Below are 19339 nucleotides of genomic sequence, written 5' to 3' on the forward strand. Positions count from 1 at the left end.
TCAACTACTTTTTATTTTATACTTTTCATTTTTCATTGAAAAAGAAAAAAAAAAGAACCTAAATAAAACTATTTTTAGTTTACCAAAAACAAAAAGTTTTAACTATTTGCTATGTCAACTGCGCATGTTCTTTTAATGAACTTAATCAGACCCAACACGATTATAGTTTGTTTCCTTTCCAGAGTATGATTTGCTGTATCTTATATGAATTTAAGATGTTATAACTTATATTCATATTCTCTTTTTGTTTAAATTTTTTTTTTTTAAAAATACACTTATCATTAAGTAAATTATAAGATGCTTAAGACGCAAAAGTTCTGTTCCTCCGTACGAACCAAAAGAACCTTATTCTTCTTCTGCAACATGTGGAAGGCCAAAAGGTTAAATTAATTCATATTCCACCATTAGTCTAGTTTTTTTTTTTTCTCCATGTTTCCCCCTTCTTTACTTTCCCATCTTTCTTAAATCTTTTCGGAAAATTTTCAATTGATTTTCATTTTTAACAATGAAATAAAGAAATTGCTAACCGCAGCAGGCAGCATTGTGTGTCTTGAAATGTGAATGCTGACCGAGTTAAACTGAAATCAAATTGGCATTTTGTATTGGAGAGCAATGTATCTATACAATATCAACGGTGCCTCTAATCAATAAAACCACTATAAACAAGCGAGAACCGATCCCATTCGCTTTTTGTTGGCACCAGAAAATCCATATACAACGAATAAGCATTGTCAGGTACGTTGTGGCAGTTAATCTGCCATTCAGCTCCCAACCAAAAGAACAATCTCCAGAGCTGGTATCACATTTACAACTATATCTGGAAAGTACCAACAATGATTCAGATAATTTAACGATCCAGTTTTCCCTCATTCAAGGGAATCCCCCGAAGCAAATCGATCACTCCAATGTGTAAAATTGGTAAATTTGAGCCAGCCACCCTGCTTACGTCAATCAGAACTCTCAAAGGAAACCTGCATCTCAGGAAGGCACCAGGGCTTCGAAATTGTAGAAGTTGCAAGGCCTTGAAGCAATTTCAAAACGTCAGCAGCATCATCGAGGTAATACTTAGCTTTGCTAGGCTTTCGCCCAACAGTGCATGCAAAGATTTCTGGAGCCACAGGCAATGATGGATTAGAAACTGATGTTAATATGCTCTGAAACATATCTTCATCGGATTTATCATCACCAACACACATTACAAAATCAGGTGGTTTCCCACCATTGACCATTCTGAAGAGAACCTTTTCTGCAACCAGCCCTTTGCTTACTCCCTGAATGATAAAAGAACATTGCTGAGAAAGCTTGATTCAACTATGCTACAGACATAAATATGAGAAAGGGGAAAAAAAAAACAGGTGTCAGCATTTAGGAGGGAAAAATCACTTTTGTCATACCTGTGGTTTAACTTCAACAATATGCTGGCCTCTCTTAACAACTGCTGGTTCATTTGCAAGAACATTTTCCAGATGATCCAACAATTCCTTGGCTTGGCATGATCCAAAGTCAGGGTCTGCATCTTGATGGTGCCACACCAAAGCACTCTCCTTGGTCTCTATGCTGGAGCCATCTGTTGCCTCTCTATACAAGCTCATAACAGGTTCCACAATGTTTTTCCATTCAAGGTCAGCACCCACAGGGCTGGTTTCCCATTCAGAGTCTTTACTCCATCTGCAGGAGGAGAAAGGAAAATGAGCTCAGTTTATGTTAAGGCATTTAGATTCATTACTGGCTAAACATTCAAGACATGTTAATAAATGTACCTTATGAAGTACCCATGTTCAGCAGCTATTCCCAGCGTCTCACATGGAGCAAGCCAATCACTAAGTGAAGTTCTCCCTCTGCCACTGACAATAAACACAGTATTCTTAGGGTCATCAGAAAGGGTCTTAAGGATAGAGATAACTTCAGGGCTAGGAATTTTAATAATGGAAGCTTCAGGAACAACAGTGCCATCATAGTCCAAAAATATTGCTCTTCTATTTGTTCGTTTATATGCCGAAACAATGTGATCAATAGATAGCCTCCTAAAACTTGGAGAAAGAGACAGAACTCTGAAACCAAGACCCAAACCAATGCCCCAGCAACGTTTACTATAATGATCTTGGCATGCTCTATCCAAGTCCTGTGCAAAGCTGTGAGCCCAATAAGCCACATCATGAGTACTGACATAACGGTAGTGTTTCTCATGTCTCAATTGCTTCTCGGACTCAGGCATGGTAATTGCTGTATTTAAGGCCTCAGCCACAGCATCAATATCCCATGGATTTACCCTAATTGCTCCACTTAAAGAAGGTGAGCAACCAATGAACTCAGACACAACAAGCATGCTTGTTCGTGGAGAATCTGACTTTACAGCCAAAGCCTCATCCATGCAAGGAGTCCCCTGCCTACAAACAATATACTTGTAAGGAACCAAGTTCATCCCATCCCTCACAGCATTTACGATGCAACATTCTGCTAGTGCATAATAGGCAGATTTCTCATAACGGGGAACAGGACGATCAATCAAAATCACCGGCTGATAATTGGGTGAACCATAAACCTCATTGATCTTTTTAGCAGTCAGATAAGTCTCCTTCTTTGCTTCCTGGACATCCTTCCCAAAGCCCCTTGCAGGATTCACAATCTGAACCAGGACTATTTTACCCTGCAAGTCTGGATGCTGCTGTAAAAGCTGCTCTACAGCCAGTAGCTTCAGACTGATGCCTTTGAAAATGTCCATGTCATCTATGCCAAGAATCAATTCTTTCCCTTCAAACTGTTTCTGAATCTCTTTGACCTTGTTAGCAGTAGAGGGAAGACTCAACACTGATTCAAGTCTACCCATATGAACTCCTACTGGCAGTATTTTAATGAACACTGTGCGCCCAAAGTAATCAAGACCAATGTGTCCTCTTTTAGATTCATAATCAAGGCCCAGCATTCTACTGCAACAAGACAAGAAATGCCGTGCATAATCAAATGTATGAAAGCCAATTAGATCACAATTCAGCAGTCCCCTCAGTATTTCATCCCGAACAGGCAATGTTCGGTATATTTCTGATGAAGGAAATGGGCTGTGGAGGAAGAACCCAAGCTTAATTCTATGAAAGCGTTTCCTCAAAAATGTTGGAAGAACCATCAGGTGATAATCATGAACCCAGACACAGTCATCATCTGTGTTTATGACTCCCATAACCTTGTCAGCAAATATTTTATTTGCAGAAACATATGCCTGCCATAGAAAACGATCAAACCGATCACCATGGTCAGGACACAAGGGCAGCATGTAGTGGAAAATTGGCCACAACTGCTGTTTACAGAACCCAAGATAAAACTTCTTCTGCAAATCATGAGGTAGAAATGTAGGAACACAATTAAAATCCTCTAAAAGTTTTTGGGCAACTTCTTCCTGTTCACTGGGATCTATGTCAACCTTGAGAGATCCCACGTATATAACCTCCGTTTCAGGAGAAAACCCATCCTTTAGTTGTAGTAAAAGTGAATCCTCATCCAAGCTGAAGCGCCATTTAGAATTTTCAGCATCTCTTTTAGCATGCAAAGGTAACATATTTGCCACTATAATTTTACGTTCTCTACAACCAGATGAAGTAACATCTGAATCCCCATCATTACTGCTAAAGGAATCCAGGTCAGAGATGATCCCAGGAACAGTCATTACCCTAGGAAGAGCTCTCGGAGTTTGAGGAATATCAAGTAGGTCCCCAGAGGCTAAGTGTAAAAAATTTGCACATGATCTTGATGCCATTAAAGATTTTGTTTTACGAAAAAATGTCTACAGACCTACACACAGGAAAAAGATATACAAATCAATTGAGCTCATGCACATTAATCAAGCAAGCCTTGCAAAGCATTAAACGCCATGATTTCTTATGATTGCTTCGATCTTAAACAGAGTAATTATTTTTGCACTTTATAGGATATCAAAGGGGGATCATTCTTTCTAGATTTTTTTCTATAATTTTGACTTTTCACAATATTTTTCAACATTCTCTAGCTGATCATTCTTTTGCATATTCATATAACATGTTCAGTTAATAATAACACTAAAACAAAAAATAATGATAACAAAAAGTACAAAAGAAGCCTTAAGAATATTTAAATGGCAGTTTCCTTAGTCCACTTCCTAGCGGAAACAAGATCCGAAACCTTTCTTTGATCATAGGCAATTTTTCTACAAAAAAAATTTAATATATATTTTTTTAAAAAATAAAGGATAGAAGGAGTAGTGCCAATTTCATAACCAAAGAACGAACTGCAACAAAAAAAAAAAAAAAAAAACTAAGGTCACAGCCAAATTCAACGAATTAATATAGTAAAAAAAAAAAACAAAAATTAAAAAGTAATAACACAGTTCATAGTGGAAGTTACACGCCAAAACAAACACTGATCAACACTCAGCAGAACATAAATATTCTAATAATTGATCGAATATCTTATTATCATAGTATTAAAATCATAAAGACAAAACTGATCAACACTATCCTATTCCTCAGTTTAACGTAACCAAAATAAACGACATTAAAAAAGTGAAAATAAAAAAAGAGAAGAAGAAAAACACCGATTTGGTTTGTTTTCCGGCATTTTCTAAGCCACCAAACAAATGATAAGGAAAAGTCGAAGAAACTAATAGTGAGTCAAAAATAGATCAAGAAAAAAAGAGGGAGTTAACAAAACGACGGTGCAACGGTCAAAATTGTGGAAGGAGCTGCTTACCCGTACGTTGCGGCGGTTGAAAAAATTGCAGGCAATGAGAAGCGGTTTTGGTTTGAACGGAAATCGGAAAGTTCGTTAAATCTGAAGAAGATAAAGTAGAAAGAGAAAGAACGCGTGAGGAAAGAGGAAGGGAGAAAATGGAGGATGCGTTGGATTTTCAATACAAGAGAGAAAATTAAACAATGAATGAGAAAGTGAAAAAAAATGGAGAAAATATATACAGTATGTTTATATATATTTGTATATATATTTATTTTATATTGCTATTTGCTAATAGGATAATATCAAAGTTTGCCTTCTTTACCAGGGTTACTTTTTTAACCATGGTTTACTATTTTTGGTTTAAGCTGCTGTTTTTACATATATACCCTTTTATGTGAAACTTGTCAACAGCGATAAATTATTATTATAAATAAGTTTGTTAATTGATTTATTTATATTTATTTATTTCGTATTTAATGTCTTTAAAGTAAAAAAAATTTTATGTTAATATATTAAATATAACACATTTCTTTGTTTTTATAAAATTCATATAAAGATTTCGTTAAAATTTTAAATATAATTATTTATATATATTTATATTATTTTATATTATATCATTGTATTATATTTAAAATTATCATATCTAATCATATCATTTTGAAACTTAGTTTCGAAAATGAAATAAGTTTTTACATGGTCTAATATTATAAATTTATTAATAAAAATCATAAGTAATTAAATTATCCAAAAAAAATTAAGTAACTAATTAATTTCTTTTACTACTTTTATGATTTTAAGATTGTTTGTGGTCCAATTTTAAAATAAGAAAAAAGGGTAAAAAATTTTAAAAGGGTATTTTTAAGGATAATTGTATTGAGAATAACAAAAATTTTCATTAAATTTAATAAATTATTTATTTCATCATTTGTGTTTTCATAAAATGCAGGCATAATCAATGTATAGTTCGTCTAAATTATTTGAATTATTATTTAAAAGGAAACTTCGTTTCATTCACTACAAGTGGAGAATTTTTTTTCCTTATCTTTTGATGTTGTGACTAGTGGAGAATTATTTTAGAATTGATTTGTGGAATTGTTCGAGTGACCAAAGTCGTGTTGTTGATGACTACATATATAAGAATGATATAGTAGAATTTTTTGTGTTTTCTTAATGTAGTATTTCTTTTGGAAGAAAGAAAATTTTGACCTTACTTCTTCAACATCGATATTATGGAAATCAGCACCAACTTACCTATTGTGGGGTTGGGACCCCCGAGTTGGTGCTCTAATAAAATAATTATTAATATAATAATAATATTATTATTATTACAAATTTTAAAATCAAATAAAAATATACATAATTTATAATGAAATTTGGCAATTTATCAAAAAATTATTATAGGAACATTCAACATAAAAAAGTTTTCAAATAAAAGAAAAAGATTGCTCATTTTAAGTCATTCCCAAAGTTAAGCTATAATAATGAGGAAACAAGAAGTGTAAATTTAGGTATTGAATAAAAAATATTATCCTCCAAGGCACATTTTCACTTTGTCTAGCATACTTAATTTCTTATATTAAATTAATCGACAAAACTTAGGTCAAATGTGGAGGGATTAAGGCTAGGCACCTAAATGTTATTTATTTATTTTTGATGGATTCTAAATCCAAAAAAAACCCTACCTATTCTAGTGATTGGTAAAATAACATTATCCTTTGTGCATTGCAAATTTGGAATTTTCTTAGGATTGCTTTCAATATCTTAGTTAACAGATGCACTGTAGCAATTATTGGAATTTGGAAATTGGTATTTTAGTATGTTAAAAGTCTTATCATTCATGGCAAATTCTTATTTCAACTTAATATATATATATATAGCACTCAAAATTGATTTTAATGGTTGAGAGTGAAATTCTAAATTTCTAATATAAACACTTATATCCTAATATTATAATTTTTTATATTAAGCAATAGTAATATCATCAAGTAAAGACACTCAATAATTCTATTAATTTTTCTTATAAAAAAATTATTAACAAATTAGTTTACTTCAATTTCTAAACCAAATGTTCAATAATTTTTTGTTTTTTCTACTTATGATTGAGATTCAAAATCTAAAATTTTAATTTTAAAATTGATTTTAACATATTAAAATAAAAGTTCATTGGCTACAAGTTTTTTTATTTGACTTTATCACTTAATTTACGTTAATATTAGTGAATACTAATGCTGAAATGTGATCTAATTGCTTGTTCTCCCCCCCTATCCGTTCTTAAATATAAGTATTATTTCTTCATCTTTAAGGAAAAGACTCCTCAAATGTACTCATAGTTATGAATAAAGATTTAAGTAGATATTTCTAGGCTTTACAAAATATCACACATTTTTGCATAGAAATTGGGTGCATGCACCAGCCGACAGGTCTAAAGCACAATCTCGCAGTCCCATTCTTTTCCTCTTAATAACAAATTTATTATTAAAAAAAAAAAAAAAACTACAAATGGAAGGGAATATTCCTGGTCCAATTTCAAAATTGGAGATGGAGGTTATTGTTGTAAATTCGGCTCATGCCATGGGTAGTAAGCAAAAGGCAATTAATTAATTGTTAGAGGTTGGAACTTCGAAGTGGATGAGGTGAGCTGTTTGCTAATAAATGACAGCTTGAGCCTGCCTGCTTGCCTGCCTGCCTGTTTGTTGCCACAATATTTGTAATTATTTAAAAATTTAAAATTTAATAGTTTTTTTTTTAAATGAAAAAAAAAAAAAAAGACTTTGACTTCGAAGGGGAGAGTGTATGACTGCAGACAGCACGCCAATTGATGCATTTTCGTCGTAGCTGGCAATATGGATAAGCATTAGCATTAGCATTGCCCTTACCCACTTTAAAATTTAAAAATCTTGGCTCTCCTGTGCTGGGTGCTTGCTTCCTGCTTTTCTACCAAATATTGTTGGCCCCACACTATTTCTTCCCTTTTAGGCTTTGCCCCTAAGTTTTAAATTTCAAAATAAAAAATACTACCATTGAAGTGTCCACTGAATAATGTTATTTTATAGATAATCAAATAATTACATTCAAATATTTAATTTAATTGAATTATTGGTGCATATTTTTTTCCTAAAAAATAAAATTTTAAAATAAATAAAGGAAAAGTAGGGTAAGATAATTGAACAGTTAAAAATATTTAGTAATAATCTTTTATTTTATTTTATATCATTAAATTGTTCAATGATTGAATGATTCGTTACATTTTGAGTTAAATTTATTTGATAAAGCGGATGAAAAAGACTAAAAATAAAAAATTTATTAATTTAATAATTAAATTATAAAATAAAAAAGTGATAATAAATTTTAAGTATTGAATTAAGAAAATTTTTATCTTTATTTTTTTCATCATTTTTATTAGGCAAAAATTAAATAAAATTTATCAAGTTTGATCCTATTTATGAAAATATTTTATTATTTAATATTATTTTATTTTAATTAATTTTAAAATATAATTTAAAATTTTTTAAATATTTAATAATAAATTTAAATTAAACAAACTTAAAAAACAAAATAAGTGGAATCTTAGACATGGTTTAATAGATGTGAATCAAACCAAATCCGATTTATAAACACCTATATAAAAAAGATCCACATGATGGGTTTTTATTTAAAATTTTCATTGTCATAGAGAAGTTTAAGGGGATATAAGATTGAAGTGCCGTTTTCCTCTCAAGTTTTCTGTTCGGTATACCGACCCTCTTTTTCCTTTATTTTTTATGTTTTATTTTTTCAGAAATGTAAAGCACCTTCTCTTTCAAATAAAAGTAGTATGCACAACAACACGCTAGGTTACAGATAATTGGTTGAGTTATTTATTGATAAACGTCAAGCGCCATTTTTGTTTTGTTTTTGTTAAAATTTAAAGTAGTGTTTGATTTCAGAGTTATTTTTTATTTTTATTTTTTAAGAAAACAAAAAATATTAGTAAAAATATATTTGATAATTAAAAATAAAAATATTTTTTTAGAAAATAAAAATAAAAATAGATAAAATATGAAAACAAAAAAAAAAGATATTTTTTATTGTAAAAACAAGAGATATATATTATTTTTTTATTTATGTTTTTTAAGTTATCATATTTAAATACTTTTTAATATCATTAATTAGTAAATATATATTATATTTATAATTAAATGATAATAATAGTAATATTATTGAATATTTTATTTATTTTCTTATTTTTACATTTTACAAAATAATTTTTATTTTTGTTTATCATATATATCTTTTAAAAAACAAAAAATAAAACATAAAAAGTACTTTTTGAAAAAAAAAAGAAAAAAGAAAAAATATTTGCTCCAACCAAACGAAGCCTAAACTTTCACTACTCAAAACAAAAGCTCAATTTGGACAACTTTTCAATATTCCATGTTAGCAAATGTTATTGTTATAATTAGATATATCAATTTTATTCATATTTGAAGGGAAACTTAATTTTTAATCAAATAAAAATAAAAGATAGATATTACATTTTAAAGATTAAAATAAAAATAGATATAATTTTAAAATATTTATTGAATATAAAAATAATAATGGATAATATAATATGTTTCTCTTATTCTTATCAAACTATATATATATATATATATATAGATAAAATTTTATTTTAAATTAATTAGATTTAATATATTTTATTTAAAAATATATATTTATAAAAATTACACAAATATAAAAGAGAAAAATAAAAAAAAAGAAAATTTGTTTTTATTTTCTTTAAAAAAATTTACAAATAAGGGGATTATTTGTACCAATTAAATCCCCACAATAATGAGATGAGGTAGATTTAAATATTCATTGGATATAAGTATGATGATAAGTATAATATAAAAAAATTGAAATAGGGATAAAGAATGTTTTATTCGTTCATATCTTATTTATTGATATCTCTAATTATAATTTGTATATTTATGTTTTACTGATTTGTATTAAACATGTATAAAAATAAAAATTATCATATTATAATTTATGTTAGTAAGCTAAAATCAAAACATATTTTTTGTGTTTAGCTTAAGACATAATTTTTATCAAAATTTTAAATCATATTATTTTTTTATTTTTATATTATTTTTATAATATTATATTGTCTATAAAATTATCATATTTAATAAATACTAAAGTTCATGTTTTGTATGCCAAATTTACAAAAACGTCTATTATTATAATTCTAACATGCTACAAAATTGTTGTTCGAACATTTATTGTTGATGAGAATCACGTGTTATTACTAATTTTGTTTATGTTAGACTCAAGTGTCTTACCTAAAAAGGCAAACTTTACTTGGACGAAACTTCAACATTAATTGTTCGTGGATATCACCTACCCACTAACAATGAAACATTTTTTTATGCTAAATATAATAGCGGATTTAGAAAAATTTTTGGAATGTTGATTTATAATATATATAAAATATTATCAATATATTTATCAAATTTATTAATGAAAATAGTGTTTTAAAAAATATTGGAAGTGTCAGGGGAAATGTTTCTTTTATTTATTTTTTACTTTTTGATGTGTCAAGAAAAAAAAAATAGAGGTGTTCATTGTTCAAGACAAAAATATTTTAAAATTTTTAATTTTTAAGGTATCCATGCACCATTTGGATTCACCCTGGCCAAATGTATAATTAACAACAACTTTAAGAAGTGTTAAGTTTTAACTATATGTTAAGAAAGCCTTCACCTTTTTATTCTAATGACAAAGAAACCCTGAAAAATGCATGAAGGTTTTGTTTCAAATCAAGTCATCTTCTCATCTATCCCCAAATCTTGTATATATATAAAAATCTATATGATATGAATTGGCTATCATAAAATTTTTTTTTTATCTTATGCATTAATTAACTTACTCGATATATTTATTTAATAATTATAGATTATGACAGATTATACATGCGCTTGAAACAAATTTGATATATGAAAAGATGAATAACGCCTTTATATGTATAGTATGATTTTATGTTTAGTTAAATTATAAATTTCATCTTTGCACTTATTGAAATGATGAATTTTTGTCCCTTTTATTCTATTGTGAAGATTTGGGTTCATAAACTTTTATTAATGTGAATAGATTTAAATATTCGTATATTTATCTAATATAAAATATTAAAATTTATATATTTGTATAATATTTTATATGAAAATTATGTATTATAATTTGTATCGATACGAAAATATAAATTATATATTTTAATTTTTTTAAACTAATATATAATAATTATTAAAATTTTAAACTATATCATTTATATATTTTATTTTCATATAATATTTTAAATTAATAAAATTAAACATAAATTTTGATCCATCCATCAATAATTACGGTTAAATTAATAAGATTATTTTTTCTTAATGATATGTGGCAAGTTGGCTGATGCGACTATTTCTTAGAATACAAAATGAAAAAAAAATAGTAAATCAATAAATTTGATAAAATAATAAAATATAGAAATAGTAAAAAATCCAAAAGTTTACTAAAAATATGAGGATCAAACTTCTCAAAATAAAATAAGAGAGACTAAAATCCGTAATTTTGATAAGTACAAGATCAAATTATACTTAAACCTTTGACGTTTCTGACCAGCTTGCTGTATATGTAGAGAAATTTATCTCATGTTATGCCTTTAGTGGAGATCAATTAAATTGAAGAATTGTCATATTTTCACACATCTTATTAAAATATTTAAAATAAATTAAAAAATAATATGTAATAATATTATATTATCATTTTATAAAATCTATAAATCTTATTTACGATTTATAAAATAATAATAGGTAGCGTAAAAAGATTTTGCACTGAAAAAAAAGAGTCACAAAATTAACAAAATTTCTAAAGTAGCAACCATAACAAATAATACCTGTTTTTATGATTGCGGTTGAATATCTTTACAGCATTTTTGGTTCAATTTTGGACATTTTATTGTCAACGAAATTGATGTAATAGAGACCACTGGTTCGGGACGGCGCAACGCATTCTGAGACGTCAATAGTATAACCGTAATTCTGTCAAAGACAGAGCCTTTCCATTACAGATTAACAATTTTTTTTCCTTTGGAAGGAAAAAAATAAAAGAAAAAAAATTATTATCCATTTTTTCTCGTCCCAACCACCAGCCTACCTTTGAGTACGGACATTAAAACACGTGTAACACTCCCTTGCTTTCTCACGACGACCTAAACCTAAGTGGTACCCATCTCATCTGTCCACGTCGTCTCAATGCTGGAAATCGTAGTTATCCAGTTCCTAGCCCCTTCATGTGGTTAGCACGTGAGAGAAAAATGGGAAGGGTGAGTACTGAGGAGAAATCTAAAAATTTCGAAACGAGTGGGGCCCAAGATTATCCCATGGATTTGTGAAAAATTGAAAAAGCGGGGCCCATTTTGTCTCTATCCAAAACCCACCCGATGAGCGCTATTTTAGCAAAGAATGTTCCAAATGCATCGATTTTTTATAAATATTTTTAAAATTTATTAATATGACTTGGGATGCTTTCTTTTAAAAATGTTCAAACCCGTTTTATCATATAAATTTATCACCATCAAGTATAAGGAACCAGAATTAATTCCAAGTAATGATGCAACATTGACGATAGTAAAATAAATTAATGTTGTGAAATGGATAGAAATGGAAAGAGTGTTTCTCATATGTTTTCCAAGTTAATCAAATCCTCTTGTATATGAAACTGTAGCCGGCTTGGGCTACGCGTTGAAAGATATAATTTTGTCCTCTTAAATCTCATCTCATACTAATTCTTTCTATCTCAAAATTTTAAATTCTAATACCAATAACCAAATACAGCAAAAATTGTTGTGATTCATGCTTTTTGGAAGCACCTGCCCTAGATGATTTTACGCTATGGCGGTGGTTAATGGAGCTGTCACTTAGTACAACTTAGTGCTGGGATGCGCTCTCTTGGGGTCCTGTAATCTCATGATGAAATTCATTTTGATAAAATTAAAAATAATAATAAAAATAAAAATAATTATTATAATGATGAGATTAAATATTATATAATAAATTAAAATTAATAATAAAATATATATTTAAATATAATAATAATAATAATAATAAGATAAATTATAATAAAAAATAATCATTAAAGATATTAATTTAAAAATATATTAATAAATTATTTTAATTTATATTTTAATATTATTTAATATTTAATATATTAAAAATTTATTCAATCAAAATATTGATACATATTAAATTATATTAAAATAATAATTAAAATTTTAAGGATTAAAAATTATTTAAAATATTTAATATTTCACAAAAAAACTAATAACAGTTATAAATATAATATTCAAATAAAAATATATAACAAAATAAAAAAAATTCAAATATAAATAAAAAATAATTATTATTTAAACAAATCAAATTACATTTACATAGCTTAAAATAAAATTTAATAATACTAATTTGTTTTATTATTCATTTAGTTATCTATTTTAATTAATTATAAAAAAATGTTTTTAATATTTATTAGGAATTTATTTGTTTACAAAAATGAATTATTTGTTTATATATTTATTTATTAATAATTTTATTATATAATTATATAAATGATATATTTTATAATTATAAAATTTTTTTTAAAGAGATAAAAAGAATATAAAAAAGAGAACTGTAATTGAAAAAATAAATTTCAAAGGTCCAATGAAAAAAAAAAAAAAAGGACCAGCTCGATAAATTATGTTTCACGTAAAATGATTGTACAGTGGTTCCAGGCAAAATTCACGCATCACCGACACTGCAAGCTGATCCAAATCAAATGAAGCCTAAGGCCTCGATCGACGACTCCCCGATGCAGTATAGGGTGAATTTGGATTCCGTGTGGTGGGATCTATATATTTTTTTATCTATTGTATTGTTGGTTGCAGTTGAATAGTTTCTCACAATGCAATTAATTTCAATGTCTTTCTAATCTGACAAAAGAGAGAAAAGTTCAGTGATTTCGGTGATTCATTGAATCCTGGGTCAATTAGTTGCCTTACATAAGGCAGTTGATTGTTTTGAAAATTTTCAATTATGATTGTTGTTAGTATCGAATTTCGAGTTAATGGAAAAAATATTAAAATTATAAGAAAGAAAAAAAGTAATTAAAGATAAAAGTGGAGAATATCTTTTGTATTTGCATTTTATTGTTCAAATCAGAGTTAACTAAGAAAAACAAAAAAGAGAGTAAAATAGAGAGAGTAAAAGAAAGTAATATTTTTATATAATACTTGAGTGATCTTATTTATAAATGAAAGGTTAAAAGTTTACGGGATAAATTGACGATGTGATTGAGTTAACTTGATATTATATATGTCATGTTGCCCAAAAATTGAAAATACTTTTGATTATTTATTGACCGTTTTTAATGAGAGTTCAATAAAGAGTTGGAAGTTGCTTTTCCTCTACATCGAGAAGAGGGATGATCAAGGAAAGCTCGAGGTGTAAGAGATAATAAATAAGCCTACATTTTTTAAAATGATCTCGTTTCTTTAATAGTTGTTGACATAACTTCATAGGATAAAATTTTAAAGTTCACCCACAAGGAAAGTTGATTATTAATGCATATGAGTTGACCTCCCCCAATGTAGTCAATGAGATCAAGTATTAAGGTAGGCTTGAGGTAAACTCATAAAGTATTTACTTTTGTAAATTTTTTCCAACACTTAACTTATCTTGCAGAAACGTCTGATGCTACCAAGCCTTTTAAGAAAATTGATTTTGTTCGGTTTGCACATGTATTAGGGCCAAAGAAAAGAAAGAATAAATAGTTTAGCTTGGAGCATTTTCAAAGAGACATCAAAATAATATAACCATCTATTCCTTAACTGCTGCGCTCATCAGTTCAGGCATCTTTTGTTGCTAAAAACAAGTAAAAACAAAAGGTGATAGTAGGTCAGAAGCCCTTCCTCCAAAAAGGCAAAAGATCGAGCCCTCCCCCTCCAAGATAGCAGCATTCGACCTTTAGCCCTCATCGGAGCGTTTATCTGTTAGCTTGGAGTATGACTCCAATAAAAACCCTTTTGAGGGCTTTAAGGTGGTTAAAAAATTCATGAGGGTTACAGTCCCTAAGAAATGTACCTCTTTTAGCTTGATTTTTGCCTTACCTTATGTATTTTGTTATTTGCTAGAGTTTAAGATCAATTTTTCTTTTTTATAGTGTTTGAAAATCTTTCAATGTTTCCCTTTTAGTCGGCCAACCAAGGTCTACTTAGTGCTTACTGGACTCTAGCCTACTAATATAAAACTGAGCAAGACCTAATGAAGTATGCTTAGGATATTTATAGGAACAATAATGTCATTGCCAAGTTGAAAGGCAAAAATTCTAAGCTTACATATGAAAAAGAAAAGCTTAAAAAGAAATATGATGATTTTATTGCTCGGCTCAAAGATATACAAGTTTAGAAAGCCTAGGTTGAATCTTATTTAACAGTAATTTGAGCAAAAGCTTGATAAAGCCTAAACTAAAATTACAAGACTGAGATCAGAGCTGAATGCTATGAGGAAGGCTAAGGAAGAGGTTAAGAAGCAAGCAGTGGAAGAGTTTATGGAGTCCAAAAGGTATTATGACTTGTAGATTGAGTTTGCCAGGGAAAATGTCCTCAGTGTTTTTGATCTTGCATTGGATTAAGGGAAGTTCTTCCATCTTGACATTGATGTCTTTGCTATCATCATGAACAATATCAGGTGTAGATCACCATAAAGGTAGGCTGATAAGGATAGTAAAGAGGATGGTAAGAATGATGATGAGGATGCCATGCTCAACGTTGCTCTTAGGCTTGTGATTGCTAAACCAGAGGAGTAAAGAGGAGAAGAAGAGGCTGTTGCTGAGGAGGGAAGAGAATAGGAATGAAAAATAATTTATTTTTTCTATTTTTTTCTTTTTGTTGATTTTTTGTTTAAGTCTGAGGTCGAATTTTTTCTACGGGCCTTTGGTTAGATCACTATACTAAACTTCTGTCAGATCATACACTATTAAGAACATTCAACAAAATTTTTGTTAGCTTAATTTTTGTAATCACTCAATTAAAATTCTATCAATGTATCACTCAATTAAAATTTTGTCAAGAGGTGAATAGAAATATTTTTGCTCAAAGTTTTAGCTCTACATTTATTTTTTTACTTTATAGTTTACTTCAAAGATACCATCAGAATAACTGACTTGAAGATCTATTGAATTAACTTGATTGCTCAGCTTAGACAAGATGATGAGATCAGGCGATTAAATTTAATAAATTAACTTGAGAATCTAATTGAATGATTTAAAGTGTCAATTCAATTTAGGAATGTGACCAAGGTTCTAACTTAAACTTTAAATGTGTTTTTCGATATTCGTTTTACGATGATTGGATAATAAATTCAACAAGTACTAGTCGAACAACCTATTAGCTTGGCTATTGCTGTGGCACATCACCTGAACCATGGATTTTCATAATATACTAAATGTTGTTGATAGTTGGAACTTTTATTTAACAAATATCCTTCAAAATTACAAGTGTGAGCTCGGATATACATATTTTATTAGTAATAAATTTTAAGATTGTCTACATTCCATGTCTTCGAAATGGGATTGCCATTTATGTCTTACAATGCGTAGATTACATCATGGATAACTTCTTTAACAAGTAAAGGCCCTTTCAATTTGGGGCCAACATTTTACTTTAGTCGTTGACTCTTGAGGGTTCTAACTTTCTGAGTACTAGGTTACCCTTATTTATATTTTTACATTGGACCTTTTTATTGTAAAAATTAGCTATTTTCTATTGATAGATTGTTATTCTGGTCAAAGTTATATCTTTTTGTTCTTCAGCCAAATCCAAATTAGCCCTAACGGCCTCATTATTCCCTTCTTTAGACCAAGCTCAACTTGTAGGCTTGGGAGGCCAATCTTTATGGATACCATAGCTTTTGTCCCAAATGCTAGATGAAATGGTGTCTCTTTCGTAAGGACTTTAGTGGTAGTTTTGAGAGCCCATAATACATCGGATAGCTTGTTGGTGCATTTACCTTTGGCATTATCTAACCTTTTTTTAAGGGCTTCTAGTATAGTTTTATTAGTTGCTTTGGCTTGGCCATTAGACTGGAGGTGGGTAACCGAGGTGAACCTTAGGTCAATGTGGAGATTGGCATGCCATTCCTTAAACCTTAGGTTGTCAAATTGTTTTTCGTTATCCGTTATTATGGATTGAGGTAAACCAAATTTACATACTATGTTCTTTTAAACAAACTTTTCAACCTAAGCTTTTGTAGTGGTGGCTTAGGTCTTAGCTTCAAGCCATTTTGTGAAGTAGTCAACTATTACTATTAAAATCCTTATTTGCCCTATGGTTTGGTGAATGGGCTAAGGATGTCCATTCCCCATTGTATGAAAGGCTAAGAGCTGATAATGAAGACTAGTTTAATGGATATGAAGTGTTGTATGTGTGTGAATGTTTGGCATTTGTCACATTTCTTCACTAGATTGTTCTCATCTTTTCTAATAATCGACCAACAGTAACCCCATCTGAGTGCCTTATAAGTAAGTGGTTGAAGTTTGAGATAGTTGCCACAAATTTTGTCATGTATTATTTTGAATACGTAGTTTTACTCTTCCTCGTTTGCACATCTCATGTAAGACAAACTAAAAGATCTTTTATATATTTTTTCATTGATCATGGTGTATCGATGAGCTTTTCTTATTAGAGCTTTAACTTAGACCTTGTTTTAGGTAGTTTTCTTATTGTTAGGTATGTTTTGATTGGAGTCATCCATGATTCTTTCTCCTCAATTTGGCTGAATAGTTTTTCCTTAATGCACTTCTTTGCTAGCTCTTCCACTAGAACATAAGCTAAGTTTTCCACTATCATCCTTGTAGTTAGTTTATACAATGAGTCAGCTAGTGTGTTTTCCAACCTTGGTATTTTTTTGACCTTGGCCGTGGAGAATGCGATCAAGTAGGTTAGTGCTTTATCTAGGTACTTTCTTATTATTTCTTCTCTAGCTTTAAAGTTTTCATTTATTTGGTTGACTACTAGTTATGAACCGTTGTATACAATAATATTTTTCATGTTCAGCTAAACTGTCAATCTCAGATTGACAATTCGAGCCTCATATTGGACCTCATTATTTAAAGCTCGAAAACCAAAGTTTAAAAGTATAGACACCTAATTTTCTTAGGTCAATTTAACTTTAATCAATTTTTGCATTTGATCTGAATGATTTAATTTGGACTAATTTGAATATGATAATTGAATTGACGTGTTTCACGCTTATCTTGGAATAATTATTTTTGAATCATTGTTTCTAAATATTTTTTATGAATTAAAATCTAGTCCAATTTAAAATCCAAATCTTAAAGTCTAATTTGATTTAGTTTCAGGTTAAAATTCAATCACTTGGGCTTGAAGCCCTAATAGAGGTCCAAATCAATTTTTTAAAGCCAAACTTCAGTCTTAGGCCCAAATTATGTTTCGAGCCCAATTTCATTTATATTTTTATTTTTAATAAAAAAGTGAAACAATTAAAACAATAAGAAATGGTTGACAACCATTGGATTAGGGACAACAAGTTATCCAATTTTGGCCACAACAGTCCATAGCAAACCTCCACTACCCTGCAAATCAAACCTGTAACCAGCTTTTAAGACATAACAAAAATTCATAGATAAAATGGAGTACTTGGCCAAAGATAGGGGGGAATTTTTACAAAGAAAATGATAGAATACCAATTTCAATATGAAAAAAAGGTTTAAGTCCTCATCACACCCATAGACCGACCGTTATGGCTACAACCCTTCCATATGCAAAACAAGCCTATCCTCTACCTTCAAAACCTTTCATAGCCACTGCCTAAACTTTGAATCAGAAATCAACATCCATTCATGCCTTAAATCACCACAACAGCCTACCAAAATCCAACTAAAAACCACTATCCACCATCGGTAACCACTACCTCCATCACTATCCCAACTTTTAACAACCAAGCTATGCCGTTCACTATCATCGTTGCCCACACAGCCTTTCCACCACCAAAAAAACAAGCTTACTTCAATATAAAACCATCAAACTTAGAAAGTAAATAAAAAATGCAACTTGGCTAAAAGCCAAAAGCCAAAACATACAACAACCAACAACCTCTCAATGTTCACCGCTTTCCATAGCCTTGAACCTAAACAGCCCCCTTCCTTTAGCCATTTAACACCAATTATAGCTTCCCTTCACAACCAAAACACATGACCTAAGACCAACTCTCATTCATCAAACCTAATGAAAAAAAAACTACCACCATCCCCTTAAATTTTTCACCGTAAAAATAGCCAACAACACCTCAAAAAACCTCAATTCAATTAAGGACCTCCCAAAACAAAAAAACACAAGAAGGCCACATCTCATCCCCTCTATTTTTCCACCACAGAGACTAAAACCACTGGTAAAAAACACCAAAAAAAAAAACCTCAAACTCATTAAAAATCCAACCAAAAACCTATTACAACCAAAAATAAAAAAATAAAAAAATCATAATCCTTCTTGTGGGGAGGAACTACAACGTCAAATGACCTTATTCAACAAAAAAAAGTTAAATTCAAAAATAATAATAATAAAAAAAGAGATTGCTTGCTTCAGTTAGGA

General features: G+C 29.5%; 1 protein-coding gene across 2 annotated transcripts; it reads right to left on the reverse strand.

Annotated features, from left to right (window-relative positions):
• Positions 1-573: 573 nt before the first annotated feature.
• Positions 574-4904, reverse strand: TPS9 (trehalose-phosphatase/synthase 9). 2 transcript variants are annotated; one of them, XM_022920326.2, is made up of 4 exons: positions 4723-4904; positions 1761-3783; positions 1395-1668; positions 574-1271 (listed from the first exon to the last, which is right to left on the reverse strand). In XM_022920326.2, exons 2-4 carry the CDS (start codon positions 3746-3748, stop codon positions 948-950), a joined length of 2586 nt encoding a protein of 861 aa, XP_022776061.2. In that variant the 5' UTR covers positions 3749-3783; positions 4723-4904; the 3' UTR covers positions 574-947. The 2 variants fall into 2 exon arrangements, with proteins under 2 accessions (XP_022776061.2, XP_022776060.2); XM_022920325.2 differs by having other exon boundaries at positions 4717-4904.
• Between the last annotated feature and the right edge of the window lie 14435 nt (positions 4905-19339).

Source organism: Durio zibethinus, chromosome 2 (genome assembly GCF_047325235.1).
Source record: "Durio zibethinus cultivar Kanyao isolate XHJ-2024 chromosome 2, ASM4732523v1, whole genome shotgun sequence".
NCBI classification, from domain to species: domain Eukaryota; kingdom Viridiplantae; phylum Streptophyta; class Magnoliopsida; order Malvales; family Malvaceae; genus Durio; species Durio zibethinus.